This window comes from Scyliorhinus canicula, chromosome 1, assembly GCF_902713615.1.
Source record: "Scyliorhinus canicula chromosome 1, sScyCan1.1, whole genome shotgun sequence".
In the NCBI taxonomy this organism is placed as follows: domain Eukaryota; kingdom Metazoa; phylum Chordata; class Chondrichthyes; order Carcharhiniformes; family Scyliorhinidae; genus Scyliorhinus; species Scyliorhinus canicula.
Genome location: NC_052146.1, coordinates 17,998,500 through 18,020,398, shown reverse-complemented (window position 1 = coordinate 18,020,398; position 21,899 = coordinate 17,998,500). Strand labels below are relative to the sequence as shown.

At 50.2% G+C, this 21,899-nt stretch overlaps 1 protein-coding gene across 4 annotated transcripts in view; it reads left to right on the top strand.

Annotated features, from left to right (window-relative positions):
- Positions 1–21,899, top strand: part of LOC119974608 (unconventional myosin-XVIIIb-like) — a 390,682-nt gene that overhangs the window by 239,201 nt on the left and 129,582 nt on the right. For all 4 annotated transcript variants that reach the window (XM_038813932.1, XM_038813847.1, XM_038813761.1 and 1 more), the window contains 4 exons: positions 6,808–6,927; positions 13,788–13,890; positions 15,481–15,605; positions 16,674–16,828. In XM_038813932.1, the coding sequence (XP_038669860.1) occupies positions 6,808–6,927; positions 13,788–13,890; positions 15,481–15,605; positions 16,674–16,828 (503 nt within the window). The remainder of the gene's footprint in view (positions 1–6,807; positions 6,928–13,787; positions 13,891–15,480; positions 15,606–16,673; positions 16,829–21,899) is intronic.

Here is a 21,899-nt window from a genome sequence, read left to right as displayed (position 1 = left end):
GGTAAACAACTGAGAGGGCGCTTCAACATGGAGGCCCCCAAACGGCCATAATGGCCGTCCCGGAAATGCGGTGGGGGAAATCGGCACATCGATCAACTCTGGCATTTTCGGTAGAGCATGAAAGTCCAGTCCACAGTGCCTTACTAAAAGCTAAAATTACTATTAGCTGAACTAAGGTAAAATATAAGACGTTGCCTCCAACTCATTGCAGATATGCAGAGGGAATGAGAAAGACTGAGTGAATCAATTCCCTTTATCTTTTTTTAAATTCATCAATGTGATGTGGGTGTTGTTGACTGCACCAGCATTTGTTGCCATCACTGATATCCCAGTGCGATAGCACAGTGGTTAGCACAATTGCTTCACAGCTCCAGGGTCCCTGGGGGGGGGGGGGGGGGATTAATGCCAATGGATCCTTGGAGGGATTGGAAGGGGGGGGGGGTTGATGCAGTCGATCGTCGATGGGGGTGGGGGAGGCAGTCCTGATGTCTGTGGAGGCAGGAGGGGGGCAGTTTGCTGTTGGGGGGGGGTCTTTAACCTCATTATGATATTGGGCGATCTGATCTCTGTGGAGCTGGGCCTAACTGCCGTCTTTAAGCCTCTTCCCTCAGAATGACTGTGCGAAACCTGCCCCCCCCCCCCCCCCCCCCCCCCCCCCCCGTCCTAAGTGTGGGAAGATCTGGACGTTAAACCTGCATGTTAAACACTCCGATTTTCAGTCAGTACTTTTTTTTTTGAGGCGGGGGGGGGGGGGGGATTCTGCCCGCTGTTGATGTTTCGCATCTGTGAGCTGCATGGTCAAAGCAGTCACTCGGTGACAGGATCAAATAGCGTCGACGAGAGGTAGTCTTACTTCATCGACCCATTTCCTCACAGACAAATTACCAGGAGTAAAATCTCTGATTCGTGAGCTGTTATCTTTATGATGGCTCACAGCCAGACCATCGTTTCAGTGTGTGCGCTGCCATCTGCACCAACCTCTTAAATTGAAAAGTTACATCTATCCACCCACCCCCACACAGCCCCCCCCCCCCCCCCATATTATTTTGTGCCTTTGTTTCTTGGTTTCAGATTTCCTGAAAATCTCCTCAACTGTCTCGTTGCCGTGGCGAGATTATACCCAGCAGCACTGTAACCCAGAACCGTGAACAGGCAGCAGCTGTCCCTTCGGACGGATATAGTCGGGCGCAGGATCATTCTGCCGTCCTTTCTCCCCGTTAAGTCCGTGCGGACACATTAAGCTCTCCCCGGCTGCCCTGGGAAACTGTGGGAAGGTTTGAGAACGATAGGGTTAAGGCAGCGAGGAAGGGATATGTGATGAATTGTGGCAGATGCTCCGAGCGGTTAATTAACCACAGATGGAATTGGTCGTCTTGCGTTGTGCCTGGGACGGGGGATTTGGCGACCTGTGGCTGTGAATTCTGATGAGGTTCTCCTTTCACTGAGAGCATGCCGTTTGAATAAATTACAGTAAAGAGAGAACTATTTGTCGTTTCTTTGCAGGTATCAGTTCAACAAATGCAAATCTCCATCCAGTTCAAATATTCATTCATGTAAATCACTTAGATTTTGTTTGTGTCCGTGTGGCTCATGTCCCCCTGGAGACTCACTGAGACCCAACAAGGACATAGTGAAGCATCCCAAAGTGCTTCATGGGAGTTTTATCGAACAAAATCTGATGTCAAGCCACATAAGGTATTAGGGCAGCTTTTAAGGAGCAGCTTAAAGGAGGAGAGGGCGATGGAGAAATTAGGGAAATAATTCCGCAACCCAGGGTCTCGGCCGATTGAGGCATGGCTGCCAATGGTGGGGCAAAGGAAATTGGGGAGGCGTAATAATAATAATCGCTTATTGTCACAAGTAGGCTTCAGTGAAGTTACTGTGAAAAGTCCCTAGTCGACTGTTCCGGGAGGCCGGTACAGGAATTGAACCTGCGCTGCTGGCCTTAATCTGCATTAGAAACCAGCTGTTTAGCCCACTGAGCTAAACCAGCCCCTCTTGCTGAGTGCTGGTATTGCAGAAGCACAGAGGTTTCCGAGGGATGTGACGCTGAATGAGATTTCAGAGAATAGGGAGGGGCAAGGCCATGGAGCGATTTGAACACAAGGAGGATACATCGATCCATAGAAGATAGGAGCAGGAAGAGGCCTTTTGGCCCTTCGAGCCTGCTCCGCCATTCATCACGATCATGGCTGATCTTCCAACTCAATAGCCTAATCCTGCTTTAGCCCATAACCTTTGATCACATTCTCCCCAAGTGCTACTCCTGGAGAAATTTAGATTCTGGGTCCGATCCAACGGCCATACTGCACCCGAAAAGCAGCTCACTGCGGTGCCGCGTTGCCGTTGAAAGCCAAAAGACCCCCACTCCCGAGTTCTATCCGGCTTGCAGTGCCTCTCGAGATTCAATGCGATCTCGCGAGATGTTGAGGTGTGAATCACATCCACATTTTTTAGCAAATCTACAAAGAAGAGCGAGACAGAAAGCCCCACTCTAATGTGCAGATTCCCGAGGCTTTGGGATTCATCCCCTTCACCTCAGAGACCCTGGGCAAGTGCCGCTTAGCACTGGTCCCAGCTGGTCTGTGCCGGGGATCATTTTGGTACAATGGGGAGTTTTGGTGAGTGGAGCTCCCCACTGTACAAAACGTGGCTATGTACGGCCTCGGCTGCGGGCTCCCCATTCAGGCCCCTTTTTCAAAGTGAGTCGGGTTGAATAATCACCGCCGCGATTCTCCGCTCTGGCGACAGAGTGCAGGCGCCGGCGGGAAAATGGCCACCTTTTACCTCGCTGCCGGCATCCTTTCCGAGACGGCATTGAGATGTCCCTGCAGCATTCCGCACCCCCACTGCCCCCACCGCCACCCTCACCTCCCCCCACCCTCACCCCTGGCAGCAGATGTGTGGGGCCACACCCCCCCCCTTCCCGGGGTCTCCCCCAAACCGCCGACGGACACGGCTGTCTCTCTTCCCGTCCCGGGGTCCCCACCCCCAATGCCGTAGCGCACCACCCGGCCCCCCCGAGGGAGGGGCCTCCCCACGCCATCACCCACCTCCCCCCCCAGCAGCGTCAGCCTGCACGACTGGTTGACGCTGTTTTATAGCATGCTGGAACGGCGCCGGCGTGACATCCAGTCGCGCCGGTGGGACTTCGGCCCATCTGGCCCGGAGAATCGCTGGCCCACCGGAGAATCAACGCTACGGCTCATTGAGGCGATTCTCAGTGCGGCCCGGCCCCATTCACACGCGGCCATTTTCACAGGGGTGGGAGAATCGCGTCCTGGCGTCGAGCCGGCATGGCGCGATTCGCGCGGCGATTCTCCCACCCGGCTGGCGGTCGGAGAATCCCGCCCCGCATGTTTCCTGACACTGCGAGCACCGGAAAACACACAGCTGAACAAGCTGGCTAGGGATTAGTACCCTTTTGGGAGAATTGTGCCCAAGGTGTTCCAGTACCGGGAGCTAATTAACATCTGTTTCTAGGGTGTCAGGAGTCCTAACTCACCAGCAATGTATCTAATCACACACTGCATTCTGACCTGTAGGGGCCATATTCCCCAGGGTCGGGCAAATGATTCAGTGAGACTGTGGTAATACCATTGTGTTTCTATGTGTGTGCCTTTATTAGGGGATGTACAATAGTACCTGCTATTACAGGTTTGTCGGTAAGCCCCTGCATAGTTTGTCAGTAAGCCCCTGCCAGCTAGCTCCGCCCACAGGAGCAGTATAAATATCCATGAGGTCTCCTGAGCTGCCATTTTACAGCTCCACTTGAGGGAATCACATCTCCCAGTAATAAAGCCTCTTTTGTACCGTTTCGTGTTTCTGTGTGCAATTGTTAGCACATCAGAGACGTTATTAGTTTGAACGGTTGGTACATGTTGACAAAACGTTGCCAGCAACAGAACAGCCTCGAGGAGCTGAATGTAGTTACTGTGAAAAGCCCCTAGTCGCCACATTCCGGCACCTGTTCGGGGAGGCTGGTATGGGAACCACCTGGTGACCACCTGGCAGTGGATTGACCCTTCCGTGTGTTGACTTAGCATTCAAAACGAGACAAAACAAACACTTTTATCAGGGATTCCATCCCTCTGGAAGTAAAGGGGAAATATTTGGGGCACATTAACGTTCCATATTTGGCCCCTTTCCTTTGGATTTGTTGGTAATTGCCCCGTGCAGCGGCAGGAGCAATCAGTCCTTTGCCATGTGGCTTTGTTGGCATCGCTGGCTGTGCCAGCATTTATTGCCCATCCCTAATTGCCCTTGAGGGAGCATTTCAGAGTCAACCACATTGCTGTGGGTCTGGAGTCACATGTAGGCCAGACTGGGTAAGGACGGCAGATCTCCTTCCCCAAAAGGACATTAGTGAACCAGATGGGTTTTTACAGCAGTCCAATAGTTTCATGATCATTATTTTTTTTAATATATTTTTATTCCAAACCAAAGTATACAAAATCTCTCCAAAAACAAATCACAATCTACAGTTGGACATCATTTTTCCCTTTTTCCTCCCCACAACAGATCCCCCCCGCGCACCCCCCACCCCCACCCCCACCCCCACACACACACCCTTGCCCCACCACCACCACCACTTGCTGGTAACAAAAAGTCCTCAAATAAGGACAGGGACATCCTCCACCTTACAAAGAACCTCTCCTCTGACCCTCTGAGAGCAAACGTAATTTCTTTCCCATTTGAGGAACTCCGCCACATCCCCCAACCAGGCCGACCACCCTCGGTGGCTTCAACGACCTCCACCCCAGTAGAATTTGGCGCCGAGCAATCAGAATGGTGAAGGCCTCAACATTGGCCCCCACCTCCCCACCAGAAGCTTTGGCAGCTCCGACACTCCGAAGATCACCATCAGGTGGCATGCCGACACCTTCACCCCCCCCCCCCCCCCCCCCCCTCATCCCAATTCCATTCCCGGGTGTTCCTCCTTCTTACGCTTTGTCTCCTCAGTTGGCGCCTTCTCTTTATCCACCAACCACCCGTAAATGTCTGCAATCTTCCCATCACCCAGCTCGTCCTGTGTTCCAGCAGGGAATGTTCTGGCAATTGAGGGAACAAAGTCCTGCACCTGTACATACCTAAACTCACTTCCCTCTCAGCAACTCATATCTCTCCTGGCACTTTCCCAACCCTGCGACCCTCCCTTCCACAAACTGATCCCTCACCCGCTCCACCCCTTCCCTCTGCGAATGCCGATACATGGCATCCATCTCCGCTTGAGCCAATCTGTGATTTCCACATATTGGGGCCAGTACCGACATACTCCCCACACCAAAGTGCCGCCTCAACTGGCTCCAAACTTTGAGGGACGACACCACCACCGGGTTTCATGATCATTATGAATGAGTCTGGTATTTTGTTCAAAATGTGTGAATTAATTGATTTTGAATGCCCCCAGTTGCTGTGATGCCACTGGGACTCATGTACCCAGGGCATTAGTCTGGGCCTCTGGATTATTAGTCCCACAAAATTACCAGCATTCCCGTCTTTGATCCTTTTTCGATCCCCTCTCTCTGTTGATTAGAGTGTACAGTTAGTCTCAACACTCTTATTTTTGAGGGGAGAGAAAATGAAGCCGCTATCTGCTCCTGACCACAGTGATTCCTGGTACAAAGCGCACACATTGCACCATCAATAATAATAATAATCTTTATTATTGTCACAAGTAGGCTTACATTAACGCTGTAATGAAGTTACTGTGAAAATCTCCTCAGGGCAGCACGGTAGCACAGTGGCTAGCACTGTTGTTTCACAGCGCCAGGGTCCCAGGTCCGATTCCCGGCTTGGGTCACTGTCTGTGCGGAATCTGCACTTTCTCCCCGTGCCTGCGTGGGTTTCCTCCTGGGTGCTCCGGTTTCCTCCCACAAGTTCCGAATGATGTGCTATTAGGTAATTTGGACAATCTGAATTCTCCCTCCATGTAACAGAACAGGCGCTGGAATGTGGCGACTAGGGGTTTTTCACAGTAACCTCATTGCAGTGTTAATGTGAGTCTACTTGTGACAATAAAGATTATTATTATTATAGTCACCACATTCCGACGCCTGTTTGGGTACACAAAGGGAAAATTCAGAATGTCTAAATTACCTAACAGCACGTCTTTCGAGACCTGTTGGTGGAAACCAGACCACCCGAAGGAAAGCCACGCAGACACAGGAAGAACGTGCAGACTCCGCACAGTGACCCAAGCCGGGCATCGAACCTGCGTCCCTGGAGCTGTGAAGCAACAGTGCTAACCACTGTGCTACCGTGCTGCCCAATTCTGCTGTATGATGGCAAAGCTAATCAGCTGAGGCTTTGCCATCATTAGCTTTGCCATCAGCCCTGCCTAGGCTGACACATGTTGGAGTGATCATTTACGTTGTGTTGGAGGTTGCATGACAGTAATGCACCAACGTCTATTCGCAAGAGCCAAGAGACGTGTGACCAAAGGAGCAGGAATATTGCATACCAACTGCAGTGGAGAAGCTGGCCATTCTGTCCAAATGGTCCATTCTAGGGTTTGTGCACCACACAGCTCTCGCCCTCTCTACTTCACCTCACCTTATCAACACGCAGAACCTGCCATGGCTTTGACCCTTACACATTTACCTAACTTCCCCTCAACTGCATCCAAGGTGTTCCCATTCCTTGCAGCAGCAGGTCCCACATTCCCACCACTATCTGGGTAAACCATCCTGCAGTTGGACTGGTTCTGGAGTTAATCTCCGATCAACTCCGGCAAAACGGATCTCGGATGGCTGAAGGGTGATTGCCGTCCTCCACTCTGTTCTCATTTTGCTGCTGTCCCTGCAGATTTCCGACCTTACAGCAGAGCTCACGGACGAACGTTTTAAGGGGGATGTGGCCTGTCGAGTACTGCAGAGCGAGCGAGCTGAGAGACTGAAACTCGCGCAGGAGCTGAAGGACGTGCAGGTGAGAAATGGTGCAACGTGGAATCGCGTGATCTAAAAGCTATCAGTACTTTTGGTGTTTGCAATTATTCCCCGGTCAACTTGCAATAATTCTGTAACGAGTGCTTCTCGCTGCCTTGAAAGGAAAATTGCTATTTTTTGGGCCACATTTTTATTTTCCCCTGAGAAGTGTTTTTCGTAATATCACCAACTCAGTAAAATTAACCCTATTTGGAGGTTTTGAGGCATTCTCTGGAATAATCTGTGACTGAACTCGCCCTCTGACATAAAGAAAATTCTAGACATAAACAGCAGGTCGGGTGGTATCTGTGGGAAAGAGAAGCAGAGTTTCTGATCCTGTAATGAGAAAGGTCCTGGTGAGAGCTCATTGTAGCCAGACTTCTTCTGTTTTTATTTCAGGTTTCCAGCATCTGCAGTATTTTGCAGTGAAACCCTGAAATGCGGTCTATGAGGATAGGTTTGTGTCAGTAAATATATAGCAGTAGTCCTTCCACGTATGTTGGTCTCATTTTCACTATTTTTTCCCTCTGGGTTTTACTCTGGGTGCTCCAGTTTCCTCCCACAGTCCAAAGATGTCCAGATAGGTGAATTGGCCACAGTCAAATTGCCCCTTATTCTCCAAAGCTGAGCCGGTTAGGTGGGGGTCACAGGGATGGGACGGGGACGCGGGCTTAGGTAGGGGTGCTGTTTCAGAGGGTTGGTGCAGACCCAATGGGCCAAATGGCCTCTTTCTGCACTGTCAGGTTCTATATCTTCCTCTCTTCTCGGCCAAGGTATTGGTAGCCTTCTGGGACTTGATGTCATTGGCCATTTCTGGGCACTGAGGGTTGGGTCGTAGGTCACATAAATGCTGGTGAGGAGCAGTATAGGAACAGCGGGGGTGGGTGTGGGGAGGGGGGGGGGGGGTATCTGACCTCTGACCAGCCGCACATACAGCCCACAAAAAGGCCCCTTCCTTTCCATCATTTTAAGGCTGTGGCCTCATTAAGGTTCAGTGGGTAAGGTCCAGGGAGACGGACATATCACACCCCATCCCTGTCATTAGTGGAACCTGCAGGAAATGTGGCCGGAGCTGGCCTCTCTCACCCGTTTTTCACTTGTGCGTTTGCTTGTAATAACATCGATTTCTAATTCGGCAGCAATGTCAGTAATTATAAGCCACCTGCCACACAGTGAATAATTGAATGGAGTTACGAGCGAGGAACAGGCTGTCGGTTGTGCACTTTTCCCCGTCTTTTAATTATGGGCTGCAAGCATTTGCAATGCCGTGTGCGATTGAGATCTCGTACGGTAAACCTTTCACTGAAACCTTTTCTAATAAACCACACCATCTGTTGTCATTCTTGATGGTTCCTTCACTGATCGAGGTGAGAATGGGATATTTTGTCGATTAGCATTCCTGGGTTAGAGCTTTGTTTAGTGGAAGTGCAGATCTGAAATTGGGCGTGGGTTCCTGCGCACTTGTCTCATTTTAAATGAGAGACATTTTAAAATGAACGGGTGGGCTATTTGGTAGGCCATTCTGACCTTTGATCCTGATCTCCTGATTCACTCCTGTCACCTGAGGGTCTGAATTTGTAAATGGGTAAATCTGAAATTTGTGTGAAATCTAACCTATTCTGTCAAATCAGTGGCATCCACCGGTGTATAACAGCCTCTAGCACGTGACACTGGGGCTGGATGGCTCACGTGGCTTTGGTTCGTCCGCAGAATTTGTTAGGTTTGATTTCTGGTCCACAGTGAAATAATGAAATGAAAATCGCTTATTGTAGGCTTGAAATGAAGTTACTGTGAAAAGCCCCTAGTCGCCACATTCCGGCGCCTGTTCGGGGAGGCTGTTACAGGAAGTGTGTGAGTGAACCGTAGCTAGTGCAACGGTAAGTGTGTGAAAATTGGCCTCTGATCTCTGAGGGAAAAGGGGCAGCACGGCGGCACAGTGGTTAGCTCTGCTGCCTCACGGCGCCGAGGACCCGGGTTCGATCCTGGCCCCGGGTCACTGTCTGCATGGGGTTTGCACATTCTCCCCGTGTCTGCGTGGGTCTCACCCCCACAACCCAAAGATGTGCAGGTTAGGTGGATTGGCCAGGCTAAATTGCCCCTTAATTGGAAAAATAGAATTGGGTACTATAAATTTATTTTTAAAAATATTCTCTGAGGGAAAATCGGCCAGTTGTCCCACACCAAGTCCAGAAACTTGACGGAAGCGCGCGTACAAGTACAAAATCAGATATGGATATAATCCCCTCCAACCTCCGAACAGCCCACCTTGCTGACTCTTGCCGTCTAACCTTGCTGTCATGTTCGCTGCTGTCTCCCACTAAGGAGTAAACACTTTGAGGTGAGGAAGAGATTGGAAAATGAAAAACGTGTGCTTTTTATAATTCTCTTTTGTGTTTTTGTCTTATAATCGCGCACAGGAGAATCGGCTCAGTGAGGGAGGCATTGACCGCTCTTTGACTCGAGGGCAGCGGTTTACATCCAACCTAGATTACTGGGTCCGACATATCATGTGGTCTCAGTTGAGTCCCTCATGAGAATGGGCCTAAAACACCAAACAAACACTGGGCGGTATTTTCCACTCCAGGCGCTCCGCGTTCTCCAGCTGCACGGTCTAGTTTCTCTCCAGATAATCTGGCACTCCTGGGGTGGGATTCTCCGACCCCCCCCGCCGGGTCGGAGAATTGCCTGGGGCCGGCGTCAATCCCGCCCCCGCCGTGTCCCGAATTCTCCGCCACCCGAGATTTGGCGGGGGTGGGAATCGCGCTGCGTCGGTCAGCGGGCCCCCCGCGGCGATTCTCCAGACCCGCGATGGGCCGGAGTCCCGCCGCTGACAAGCCTCTCCCGCTGGCGTGGATTAAACCACCTACCTTACCGGTGGGATTGGCAGCGCGGGCGGGCGCCAGGTCCTGGGGGGGGCGCGGGGCGATCTGACCCCGGGTGGTGTCCCCAAGGTGGCCTGGCCCGCGATCGGGGCCCACCGATCGGCGGGCGGGCCTGTGCCGTGGGGGCACTCTTTTTCTTCCGCCTTCGCCATGTCTTCACCATGGCAGAGGCGGAAGAGACCCCCTCCCCTACGCATGTTCCGGTATGACGTCAGCAGCCGCTGATGCTCCGGCGCATGCGCGGACGTACGCTGGCCGGCGAAGTCCTTTTGGCCCCAGCTTGTGTGGCACCAAAGACCGTTCACGCCAGCCGCACAGAGCGCTAACCACTCCGACGCGGGCCTAGCCCCTCAATGTGAGGGCTTGGCCCCTAAAGGTGCGGAGACTTCCGCACCTTTGTGGCGGCCCGACTCCGGAGTGGTTCACGCCACTTCAACACGCAAGAACCCGCCGGGTAGGGGAGAATCCCGGCCGAGGTTCCCGCCCAGCTCATTGTGTCACTGGCGAGGGGCGGGGAAAATTGGCCCATTGTCACATTGCACAAAAGCATTTCTCAAAACTTCCTTCTTTCCGTTATCATTACAGTCGCAAATCAGAAACATACATGGTGTACAAAGGGAATCATCACGCATGTCCAGAAAACTGGTCATTCTGGTCTGACCCAGTTTCGTCTGTTCCTGCACAACGCTGTACACGTAATCCTTACAGTGTCCTGGTTTTCTAATAGTATGCCTGTGTGGGTTGCTATTAGCCGTTAACCTGGTGTCTGCTCATTCCAGGGGTGATGTTGTCTCTGCGGGGAATGTCGTTACCATGGCGAGTGTTGATGCTGTGGTAATTGTCCCTGCTGATTTGTTGCCTTGGTTGGAGAATGGTTGACTTCTGTGACTGAGGGTCATTCAGTTCCTTGTGCCTTCGGTGAACTCACACCATCCTCATCAGCTGTCTGCTGGGAGGGAAGCAGCTTCTCCAGTTGTATGTACATGTCTGGGGTTACGACGATATATCTGGTCGCTCATTTTCCCCGTGTACGATTGAGGGGCAACTTCTCTACACGGGTCCCAAGCTGCCAGTGGACTGACTTTTATTGAGGATGTTGATTGTGGGGGATTCAGCAATGGCAATGCCATTGAATGTCAAGGGGCGGTGGTTAGATCCTCTCTTGTAGGAGATGGTCATTGCCTGGAACTTGCATGGCGCAAATGTAACTTGCCACTTGTCAGCCCGAGCCTGGATATTGTCCAGGTCTTGCTGCATTCGGACACGGACTGCTTCATTATCTGAGGAGTCGCAAATGGTGCTGATCATTGTGCAGGCATCCACAAACATCCCCACTTCTGACTGTTTAATGGAAAGGAACATCTCAGTAACATCACATTGCAGGGTGAGGTGACCTCATCGTTAACATTGTGGTACCTCAGTGCTGGCGTTATCATCAGTCATTGTTTGTTGTGAGTGAAAGCTGCTTCTTGTTCTGTGCCCCAATATCATTGAACACCCTTTGCTTGTGTTGAGATTCTCAAACACAACAAATCATTGTACCCTGTTCACATCTGGTGGTTGTTACATCTCTGCTCCAGCGCTCACCTTATCAAGATCAGGGTGAACTCCTTTCGCTGTCAGTACTTGACCAATGCACTTGACCTCTGCCATCTTCTCTTGTAGTTTCTTCTTATTCAGCTTCTTGCAGTTAGAACACTGCTTTCTCCACACTGGGCATGCCTCCTTTTTTATTGTGCAGAGTCTTCTGCAACATTTACGTCCTGTATCCAGCCAGAATCTTTCTGCTAGCCCTTCTGCAAATATTTATTCTTCCTTCTCTCCATTGTTTTGCGCTTGGAAGTCCTGAATTGCCTCTCAGCAGAATGCAAAAGCGCATCAGTTCTCCCGTCAATACTCTGCAGTTTATGATTGACTGCTTCAGAGCTTCTGCACATATCACTAGCTTTCCTGTGAGTACGTTCCTCTTTGCTCAGCAGACATGCTCTCACAGTGGGATCTCTTATCCCTAAGACAATCCAATCTCTGATCAGATCATCTCAAACTCACAAGATTCAGCTGTGCATCTCAATGCAATCACATACTGATCAATGTTTCTCCCTCTTTTTGAACTCTGGTGTTGAACACATAGCGTTTATAAGTAACATTAGTAGAGGGCTTAAAGTAGGTCCGTCAGGATTCTAAAATTTCATAAGCCTGGCTTTTCTGCACCTGAGTGAGGTCTAAGGTGCAATATCACGTGTGTCACTCTTTCCCAGAGCTGATAGCAGAGTTGGTTTCTTATTTTTTTTCAGGTTTCTTGTTTAACACTGTGGAATTTTCATAGTTTTGCCATTTGGTGGAATTTTCAGATTTTTGCCTAAGTGTCATCTGTTCTGATATCCCTATATGTGACTCAATACCATATCTTATTTTATATTTCGCCTAAGCATCTTTAACATTTTATTATGCTGACGGCATTATATAAATAAAAGTTGTTGTTGAGCCTTTTCACCTTTGCTTTAATATGGAGGCCACATAAGTCTGCATCCAAACTACTAGTTATGGTTATGTGCCTAATGATCTGTCAGTGCTTTATAAAGTTATTCCCAAATCTCTCAGGGTCCTGCGATATTTATCTCAAGCAAAGCAATTATTTTGGGCTGGCTAACTCGGGTTGCCATCTCATTTGTGACAAATTTGAAGATTAAACTTGAGATATTGTTTCTTGGAGATGGCCTGTTGCTCATCTGAAGGAAGGAAATGGGCAGTCAAAGTACATAGGGCACGATTTAACGACCTGGTTGGGCGAGATCCTGATCAGCATATTTAAATGAGCTCATTAGACATTGCCAAGGCATCGTTTAGTACTAGTTTCACCAAACGTGGACCAATTGTAATGGCTCCTGGGTGGTGGGTGGACTCCCAGGCCATTAGAGACCCTCAGGCGGTCGGAGAAAGTGCACGTTGGCAATGTGGCACCTCCTTTGGCAATGGGTATCTTGGCATTGCCAGAGGTATTGCCAGGGTGCCAGAGCCACTGCCAGGGTGGCAGTGCCAAGGCACTTGGGTGCCAGGTAATCTTCTATAATCTTTATTATTGTCACAAACAGGCTTACATTAATACTGCAATGAAGTTACTGTGGAAATCCCCTAGTCGCCACATTCCGATACGGGTAACACAGCGGGAGAATTCAGAATGCCCAATTCACCTAACAAGCACGTCTTTCGGGACTTGTGGGAGGAAACCGGAGCACCCGGAGAAGCCCACGCAGACACGGGGAGAACATACAGACTGTGAACCAATCAAACCCAGGTTCATGGCGCTGTGAAGCAACAGTGCTAACAGTGTTACCGTGCCGCCCAGAATCTGAAAGCTCAACATGGACAGTGACGCGTGGCCGGGACCGAACCCGGGTCCTCGGCGCCGTGATGCAGCAGTGCTAACCACTGACAGGTTGGCACTGACAGGGATCAGGCCGGGAGGTGAGGGAACATTCCCGGGGGTCTCCCCAAGATTGGGTGGGGGAGGGGTTTGAAACGGGGCTGGGCTGAAAGGGCGGGGGGGGGGGGGGGGGGAGAAATATTGGGACTGCCAGACAAAATGGCGTCCCGTTCTGCCTCTCCTGCTGGACTTGCCAGCAGTAAATGACTCTAAATGCGGCCTCGGTGAAGGGAAACTCCTCGAGGCTAAAATGCCAAAGTGCCGTTGAATAGCAGGGTGATTCTCAGCACTGCAGCCGCCGGGAAACACGCGGGTAATCACACCCAAGGCCAGCCACAGATTTTGTTCTGGTTAAATCGCCCCGATAATATTTTGAGCTCAGTTTCGAGACCATTTTCATGGCCATCACAGGCTGTTCTCTGTTATGCCACTGAATATGTTTTACTGCAATAGTTAGTCTGAATTACTGTGACTTAGGCCAAACAATATGTTTGTTCGATAATTAACATATCTTTTCTATTTTTCTGTGCGTGTTTTTGCCTCCTCTGTTCACAGACTAAGTATGAGAAGGTGGTGACAAATTTAAACTCTGTGGAGAAGCGGTTGGAGGAAGCACATCAGCAACTCCAGATGAGGGAGCTGGGCACTGCGGTGACAGGTAAAACAGCACAATGAGGTTTATAGAGACACACCTGCATTTATACAACACCTTAGCACCATATCAAAACCATCACACACTGAGGTCCTTTATATACATTCATCTGACGGCCATTCTCTGCCAGTTGTGTCCCATAGGCAGCAATACATTTAATGTGGTCAGTTCAATTGTGGTTCTCGATGTTCAGTTGGAAGAATTCTCTCTGCTGGGTCAGGAAATAGTCCATTTGGACTCCAGACTGACACTTAATCTGATCATTAAGGCTGGCACTCTCCAGTGCAGTATTGAGGGAGTGTTGCACCTTTAAGGCCTGATGTGAACAGAGGCCCTTGTCAGCTGGATCAGGTGGAGGCTTTGGATCCACTTTGTGATGATGGACAAATGAGTTCTCTTGATGCCCTGCCTGATGGTCCTCCCTCAATTAGAACCACTGCCATCTGGGCACCTTGGTAGTGGCAGGCTGGCACCCAGGTGGCACTGCCAAGGTGCCAGGCTGGCACTGCCAGGGTTCCCAGGTGGCACCAGCAGTGCCAGGGCACAACCCTGCCCAAAGGGCATGCAGTTGGTGCCTCCCTAGGAGGACCCCCACGTGTGACGTTCACGGGGACCAGTGCTGAATGCGCTTGCCCGAAGCAAAGGGATTGAATCCCAAAGCCTCAGGTACCTCAGTAACCTGCACATTAGAGTCAGGCTCACTACCTCGCCCTAATATGCAGATTTGCCAAAAAGTGATCCCTCCCTTTGTGGATGGAATTCGCCTGGCAATGTCTCGCAAGATTGAGTTGGATCTCACCAGGGCCGGCTCAAGGTACCGGCAACTCGGGCAGTCGCCCGGGGCGCCATGTGCTAGGGGGCGCCATCAGTACTGAGGTTGTAAGATTCTAAGGACGATCTGCGCATTTGCAACATGTTGCCTCCGCTTGATGGCAGCTACGCATGCTCAGTAGCTGCCCACGCGCAGCCCGGAGTCACGTGGGGTGCTCCTTCAGCCCCGGCCCGGCCCCTGTGCGGCCGCCATGTTGATTGGCCTCGGTCGTCTGCCGGTCTGATTCAGCCGCTGGCGGCTGCTCAGTGTCTGTGTGAGGCAGTGGCTGCACGGAGGGTCCTCGGCAGGAGGAGGGCCGCCGAGGGGAGCAGGAAAAGGCTATCCGCAGCGGGGAAAGGCGATGGAGCGCAGTTCTGGAGGCCTTTAAAATTGGCACTTGTAAGGGCGCCGAAGTTCAGCTTGCCCGGGGCACCAGCAACCCTAGGGCCGCTGCTGGATCTCACCAAGCGTGGCGAGCCGGATAGATCCCGAGAGCAGGGTCTCCCAACTGTCAATGGGCACGCTGCACCATGGTGAGCTGCGTATCTGGCGTGGTGTGGCCGTTGGATAATGGCCTTTGTTTCGCTCTCCACATTTTCTGCCTGACCCGCTGACTTTTCCAGCATTTACTGTTTTCATTTCAGATTTCCAGCACCTGCAGCCTTTACTATCATACCTGGTAGGCTTCTGCCGCCTCAGCCGTTAGGAATTATTACAACACTTATGTTTGTGCTGCTTCACACCTGATCTTATGATGTTTTCACGCTGTCTCCTATTATTTCTAGAGGAGGAGTGGAAAATACGCTATGATTGCACCTTGCTGGAAATGGAGTTTCTCAGGAAACGTGTCCGTACGTTTGAGGAAAGGATCGATTCAGAATTACAGATCAGAAAGGATCTGGAACAGAAGGTAAAGGACCTGCATTTTGAGGGGAAACGCTATCAACCTGGAGGGCTCTTCTCTTTTGTCAACATTTCCCGCTCTTTTTGCCGTTTCCTTTGCGGGGTTCCGTCAAAGGAGAACCCCTTCTGTTTTTCAAGGCAGTGGGTTACAATACCCAACAATATTCCCTATTTTTCCCATTTATTTTGAGCAAGACACCGAATGCTGCCGGGATGAGGAAAAATATTTGGGAGAAACTAAACTACAATGGAGCCTTCAAATAGGACACCCTCCAAGGGTCAAGGAAGTGTGTTTTTAAAAATTCATTCATAAGGTTAACAGATCTCCTTCCTTAAAGGGCATTATTGAACCAGGTGGATCTTTACAGTAATCAGCAATTGTTCCATTGGACCTTTTAAGCCCACATTTTTTTTATTGCATTTAAATATCATGATCTGCTGTGGTGGGATTTGAACCTGGGTCTCTGGAATACTAAGCTGGTGACATTATGCCACCACCACTTTCCTGCAGGTCAAAGCCCCACAAAAGGCAATGATGGGAATAACTAGTCAACCTGCTTTTGGAGTTGGTTGGGAGGAAAATCATCGAATTATAGAATCCCTACAGCGCAGAAGAAGGCCATTCAGCCCATTGAATCTGCACTGACCCTCTCTACCCAAGCCCACTCCATGCCCTACCCCAATAACCCTTAACCTAACCTACACATCTTTGGGCAATTTTAGCACGACCAATCCACCTAATCTGCACCTTTTTGGACAGTGGGAGAAAACTGGAGCACCCGGAGGAAACCCACGCAGGCACAGGGAGAACGTGCAAACATTCCCCGGCTGGAATCGAACCAGGGTCCCTGGCGTTGTGAGGCAGCAGTGCTGACCACTGTGGCACCCTGTCATCGAGCTTCTAATGGTATCTTATGTCAATGTAATTGGTTCAGTGTGACTGCCGGTCGGGATTGTTGTCCGATACTGACACTCGAGCAAGCTCCTCAAAGCGGCTGAAATGAGCGGTGATTAGAAAGGAGATTTATTCACGTTTGTTGGTCAGCTCCGGTTTTCATTTCTGTGGCCTGGTCAGCTTACAGATCTGCAGGCAAGCTACGAGATCGCCAAGCGGAATGTCCAGCAGCTGAGGAGAAAGAGCAAGTGTTTGACCTCTGAACTGGAGGACACCAAGGTACTGATGGAAAGTCAGCAAAGCCGAAACCATGAGTTGGAGAAGAAACAAAAAAGGTAGGAGTGACCTCCATAGGAACAGGTCCTTGTTATTAGTCTGGCTGCTTGATCTGATCCAGCATTTTTCTTTCACTATGCTACTTGCAGCTGATACCTTTGCCCGCAGCCTTTGTCCCGTGTTATAGCAGTGTTCTTCACCAACTCCCCATGGCTACACCAGGCACATAGCGGTCTTGCTCTCCCGTGAACGAATGGTCGCACGCATGTGCTGGAAAATATCGCTCCCAAAACAGTTCATGATACTGCTGCATGTTGTGCACGAGATATCAGTGAATCTCCTTTATCGCTTTGCAGATATAGATTGATCCACTGTCCTCAACCCTTTTCCTTCCTAACTTGATTAGGATGTACCCAAGATTAATATTTTAATACGGGCTCCCCTGCATTCTTCAACGCTTAGTGAGTTCACAACTGCATTGGGTACATTATCAATCACATAGAGAATGTTTTGTGGCCATTATGATTTTTTCATTGACTTTCCAGCTCCCTCACACATCGCTCTTTTGATAAACATGGTAGTCAGACCCACTCTTGGTTCATTGTCTCCCTTCCATTCTGCGGCCGATAGTTGCCGTTCTATTTTAAAGGTAGAGACGCTAAGCATTTGCCAGTGGTGTAGGAACCAATTTCCTGGCCACCTCTGGATACCTAGAAGCAGCATTATTAATTCTATTGTATTGCTGTTCTCCTCTATTATACTCTGAAGAACTTCCTGAAAAGATTTCTGGATCAGAAGTTGTTCCAACCAGTTGACTTGATTGAAAAAAATTACATTTATAGAACCTCTTTCACAATTTTAGGATGTACCGTGGTGCTTGGCAAATGAAGTACAGCCACTTTCGTAGTGTAGGCAAATACGGCAGCCAATTTGTGCATGGCTAAATCCCTGGGACAGCAGAGAGAGACAATGACAATTAAACTGTTCTAACGCTGCTGGTTGAGATTATTGCTGCTCAGAAGACAAGGAGAATTTCCTTTACTCTTCTTTATATAGCGGGCGGCACGATAGCACAGTGGTTTGCACTGTTGCCTCATAGCGCCAGCGACCCAATCTCAATTCTGACCTTGGGTGACTGTGTGGAGTTTGCACGTTCTCCCCGTGTCTGCGTGGGTTTGTTCCGGCTGCTCCGGTTTCCTTACACAGTGCAAAGATGTACAGGTTAGGTGCATTGACCATGATAAATTGCCCCTTAGTGTCCAAAAGGTGAGGTGGGGTTACTGGGTTATTGGGATAGGGTGGGGACGTATGTCTAAACAGGGCAGGGAGTGCGCCTAGGTAGGGTGCTCTTTCAGAGGGCCGGTGCAGACCCGATGGGTCGAATGGCCTCCTTCTGCCCTGTAGGAATTCGATGATATCATGGGATATTTTATGTCCACTTGAGAGGACAGAGGGGCCTCAGTTTTAACAACCCCACCGGCAGAGCAGATCTCCCTCCTTATTACACGGAAGTGGCAGTTGAGTTGAATTGTTCAATCCTGGAGTGAGTCTTCAACTCATGATCTTCTGCCTCGACAGGTGGATCTGTTACTACTGATCCTTGGCGAGCCTACATTTTCGCATTCTAATCCATGCAAATCAGCTGTTTGCACATTCCCGCCGGCACAGGGCAGGCAGCCTGCAATAGCCCGCGGGGTGGAAGTAGGGAACGGAGAATCCCGGTCTAAATGCCTATTATAGGCTTTTTAAAAAAGAAAATAATTCATAGTCCCTTTTCGGAAAAATACATTTAATTTACGAGCTTAATCACTTTTAATAAACAAGCATTGGAATTCGTAATTTCACCTGAAAGAATCTACAGTCACTTGGATCAGTAAACAAACTGTGAAACGCAGGCTCCCCACTGTATAATGGAAGATTGTGAAATTGTTCATACAGCACAAATCCAGTCACGTTTGCCGAAGTCTTTTGTCAACAGAGAGTGAATTAGCTAGCAATTATTTTTTAACACTCTACACAGATTTAAAGATTTAAAGGATAGAAGTTTTAAATGTCTTGACATATAGACAGTTGCTTTTGACATTTTTGACAGTTCTTCTTGAAAGTTTTATGTACATTCATTCCCACTTTTAACAATCCCAATTGGCACTTTAGTCTCCCCCACCCCGCCCCCTGCATAGGGCAGCTTACTCCACCCAAAGGTGCACTGGGAATATATTGAAAGAAGAACCCTCCCTTTGCAAAAGGATACCCACCTCTCAAAAGGTCTTAACAGGCTGGTTTAGCACAATGGGCTAAATCGCTGGCTTTTAAAGCAGACCCAGGCAGGCCAGCAGCACGGTTCAATTCCCGTACCAGCCTCCCCGAACAGGGTCCGGAATGTGGCAGCTAGGGGCTTTTCACAGTAACTTCATTTGAAGCCTACTTGTGACAATAAGCGATTTTCATTTCATTTCATTTTCATAACAAAGTTGAGGCCGGCTCCTACACATGTTATATTCTCACTCTTCGCGAATGAAAATCAGACATGACTGGAGGCAACTGCAGTTTTATTTCACAGCTGCCTTGGTGAAATGCACATGCAAATAATCCCAATCTGGGCCCGTTTCCAGCCCTGTGAAAATGGTGGCTGCCATGTTCAGGTGGAGGACTTCCATATTTCGGTCTCTTCTGCCATTTTTGCAATGGAGGAGAGTGTCTCCATCATAATGAAATTTTAGGCCATAGTATCACCAAACGATTCATAAAATGACCATGGGCTATAACATCCAAACTCCGGGGAATCATATTCGGGTCGTACCCAAGGACACACGGGAGCACCTCTCTCCAGAAGTAAGGGTTTGCAGGGCATAGAAGAGCAAACGTCCTTTGGGCAATTGCCCTGCCCTAGGAGGCATCCAGAAATTGTGACATAAATAGCAAACTTCAGATGGTTCCGAGTGGGTTACATCAACAGTTACCCAGAAGAAGTTAGGAGAATTAAAAGCTCTTCTAACTTCTGGGTAACAATTGTACAGACCCACTGGACTCCTCCAACACCTCCGACTACTCACCCATACTGGAGTCATGGTGCAGCCCCTGACGACTCTCCCTGCCCCTCCCTTCACCTGGCCTCCTCCCCCCTAGGAGATTCCACCTCCTATTGACAGGAACCCCACAACCCAGGGGATTCTCCCACCCCCACAGGGACTCTCCAACCTCCAACGAACCCCCCACTCCCAACCAAAGCCCGACCCGGCCTGACACCCCCTCACAATCCTGAGGCGCGACCCAAACCAATAACTCCAACCGAGGCCAGACTTGATTTGACAACACCCTCCCCCACACCCCAAGGTAAGACTGACCTGACACCCCTCCCCCACCGAGATACAATACACCCCTATCTCATGCCCTCCACCCCCACTCACCGAAAAGCCGGGCGCCCACCCCCTGTCCCTGAGGCCCTCCACCCCATTGGGTCCTGACACATCCTCTGGCCCCCCTACTCCCCAATCCCTCAACCTCCCTCAAAACATGCCCCCTCACCCCTCCAAATGCTACCCACTTACCTTATACACTTACCTTACCATGGTGGCACAGTGGTAGCACTGATGCTTCACAGCTCCAGAGTCCCAGGCTCGATTCCTGGCTCGGGCCACTGTCTGTGCAGAGTCAGCACGTTTTCCCTGTGTCTGCGTAGGTTTCCTCCAGCAGCTTCGGTTTCCTTCTGCAGTCCAAAGATGTGCAGGTTAGGTGGATTGACCATGATAAATTGCCCTTAGTGTCCAAAAAAGGTTAGATTAGGTGGGGTTGCTGGGTTACTGGGATAGGGTGGAGGTGTGGGCTTGGCTGGGTTGCTCTTTCCAAGGGCCAGTGCAGACTCGATGGGCCGAATGGCCTCCTTGTGCATTGTAAATTCTATGATCTATGATTACCTTCTTGCTGACCAATCATGGACCTTTAAACCTTACTGGGGCATTTAACCTACCTAATTCATAGAAGTCAGTGCTGTACGAATAGGGGTGTGCCCTCCTTGCATCTGACTGAGCTGCCTTTCGACACTAGGCCCTGCGGGCGTGCTACATGCCCGGGACTCACCCGGTCTGAGGCGGAAAGTCGGATGAGACAGGATGGGGAAAAAAGTAAGGAAAAAAAAGCAGGAGGAAGTCTAGGGCCAAAATAAAAATAAACTTGGCATTTGGCCAATTGGTCAATGAAAGTAGACCATTCTCTGACTGTGGTGATTTAGTTTTCAGACGTATTTTGCATGAAATGTTGTGCTTATCAGAGTGAGAGATGTCAATGTCAATGCCGGAATCAATGTGGGCCCCAAGCACATCCAAACCAGCAAAGCCGTGAGATGCACAGTAAAACTGCACTGCTGTGTCCTAAAAGTATCCTGTGCCCCGATCTGAGAAAATTATCCCCCAAAGCATTTCCTTCTTGAACTGTCCAATGAATTCTCTGAGCAATGAGTCACATTTCTGGGAACACTATTTTAATGGGCGCATGAAGCTAATGAAATGACTTGGGGTAACCCTTCCATTAAAATAATGGACATGGAAATAGCAAATAAATGCTGTAAGTGTTTGGCAATATCACAAGCAGTGATATGCTTATGTTGCAAGAGTTCTTCCTGTTGTTTTCCTTTGATCCCATTTCTTTGACATTATTTTATGATTTTGGTCCGCGGACCCATAATCAGAATGTGCCTTTAAGCAGAAGACTCAAAGTTGAAGCAGACTGCTTGCTCGGACACTTGATTCTCCCCTACCTGGTGGGGCGGGGGGTCCCGGCGGGACGGAGTGACGTGATCCACTCCGGCGTCGGGCTGCCCCAAAGGTGTGGAATCCCCCTAGGTGCCGAAGGGTCTCTGCCGGCAGCGCTGGTGTCATCCCCGCGCATGCGCAGAGGGATTCACTTCTGCACCGGGAATGGCGGATGACCACGGCCACCGGTGCGGAAGGAATAGAGTGCCCCCACGGCACAGGCTCGCCAGCGGATCGGTGGGCCCCGACCGCGGGCCAGGCCACTGTGGGGGAACCTCCCGGGGCCAGATCCCCCCGCCACCCTCCAAGAACCCTGGAGCCCGCCCGTGCCACCAGGAAGGGACCAACTCTAATTTACGCCGGCGTGACCGGTATAGAACGG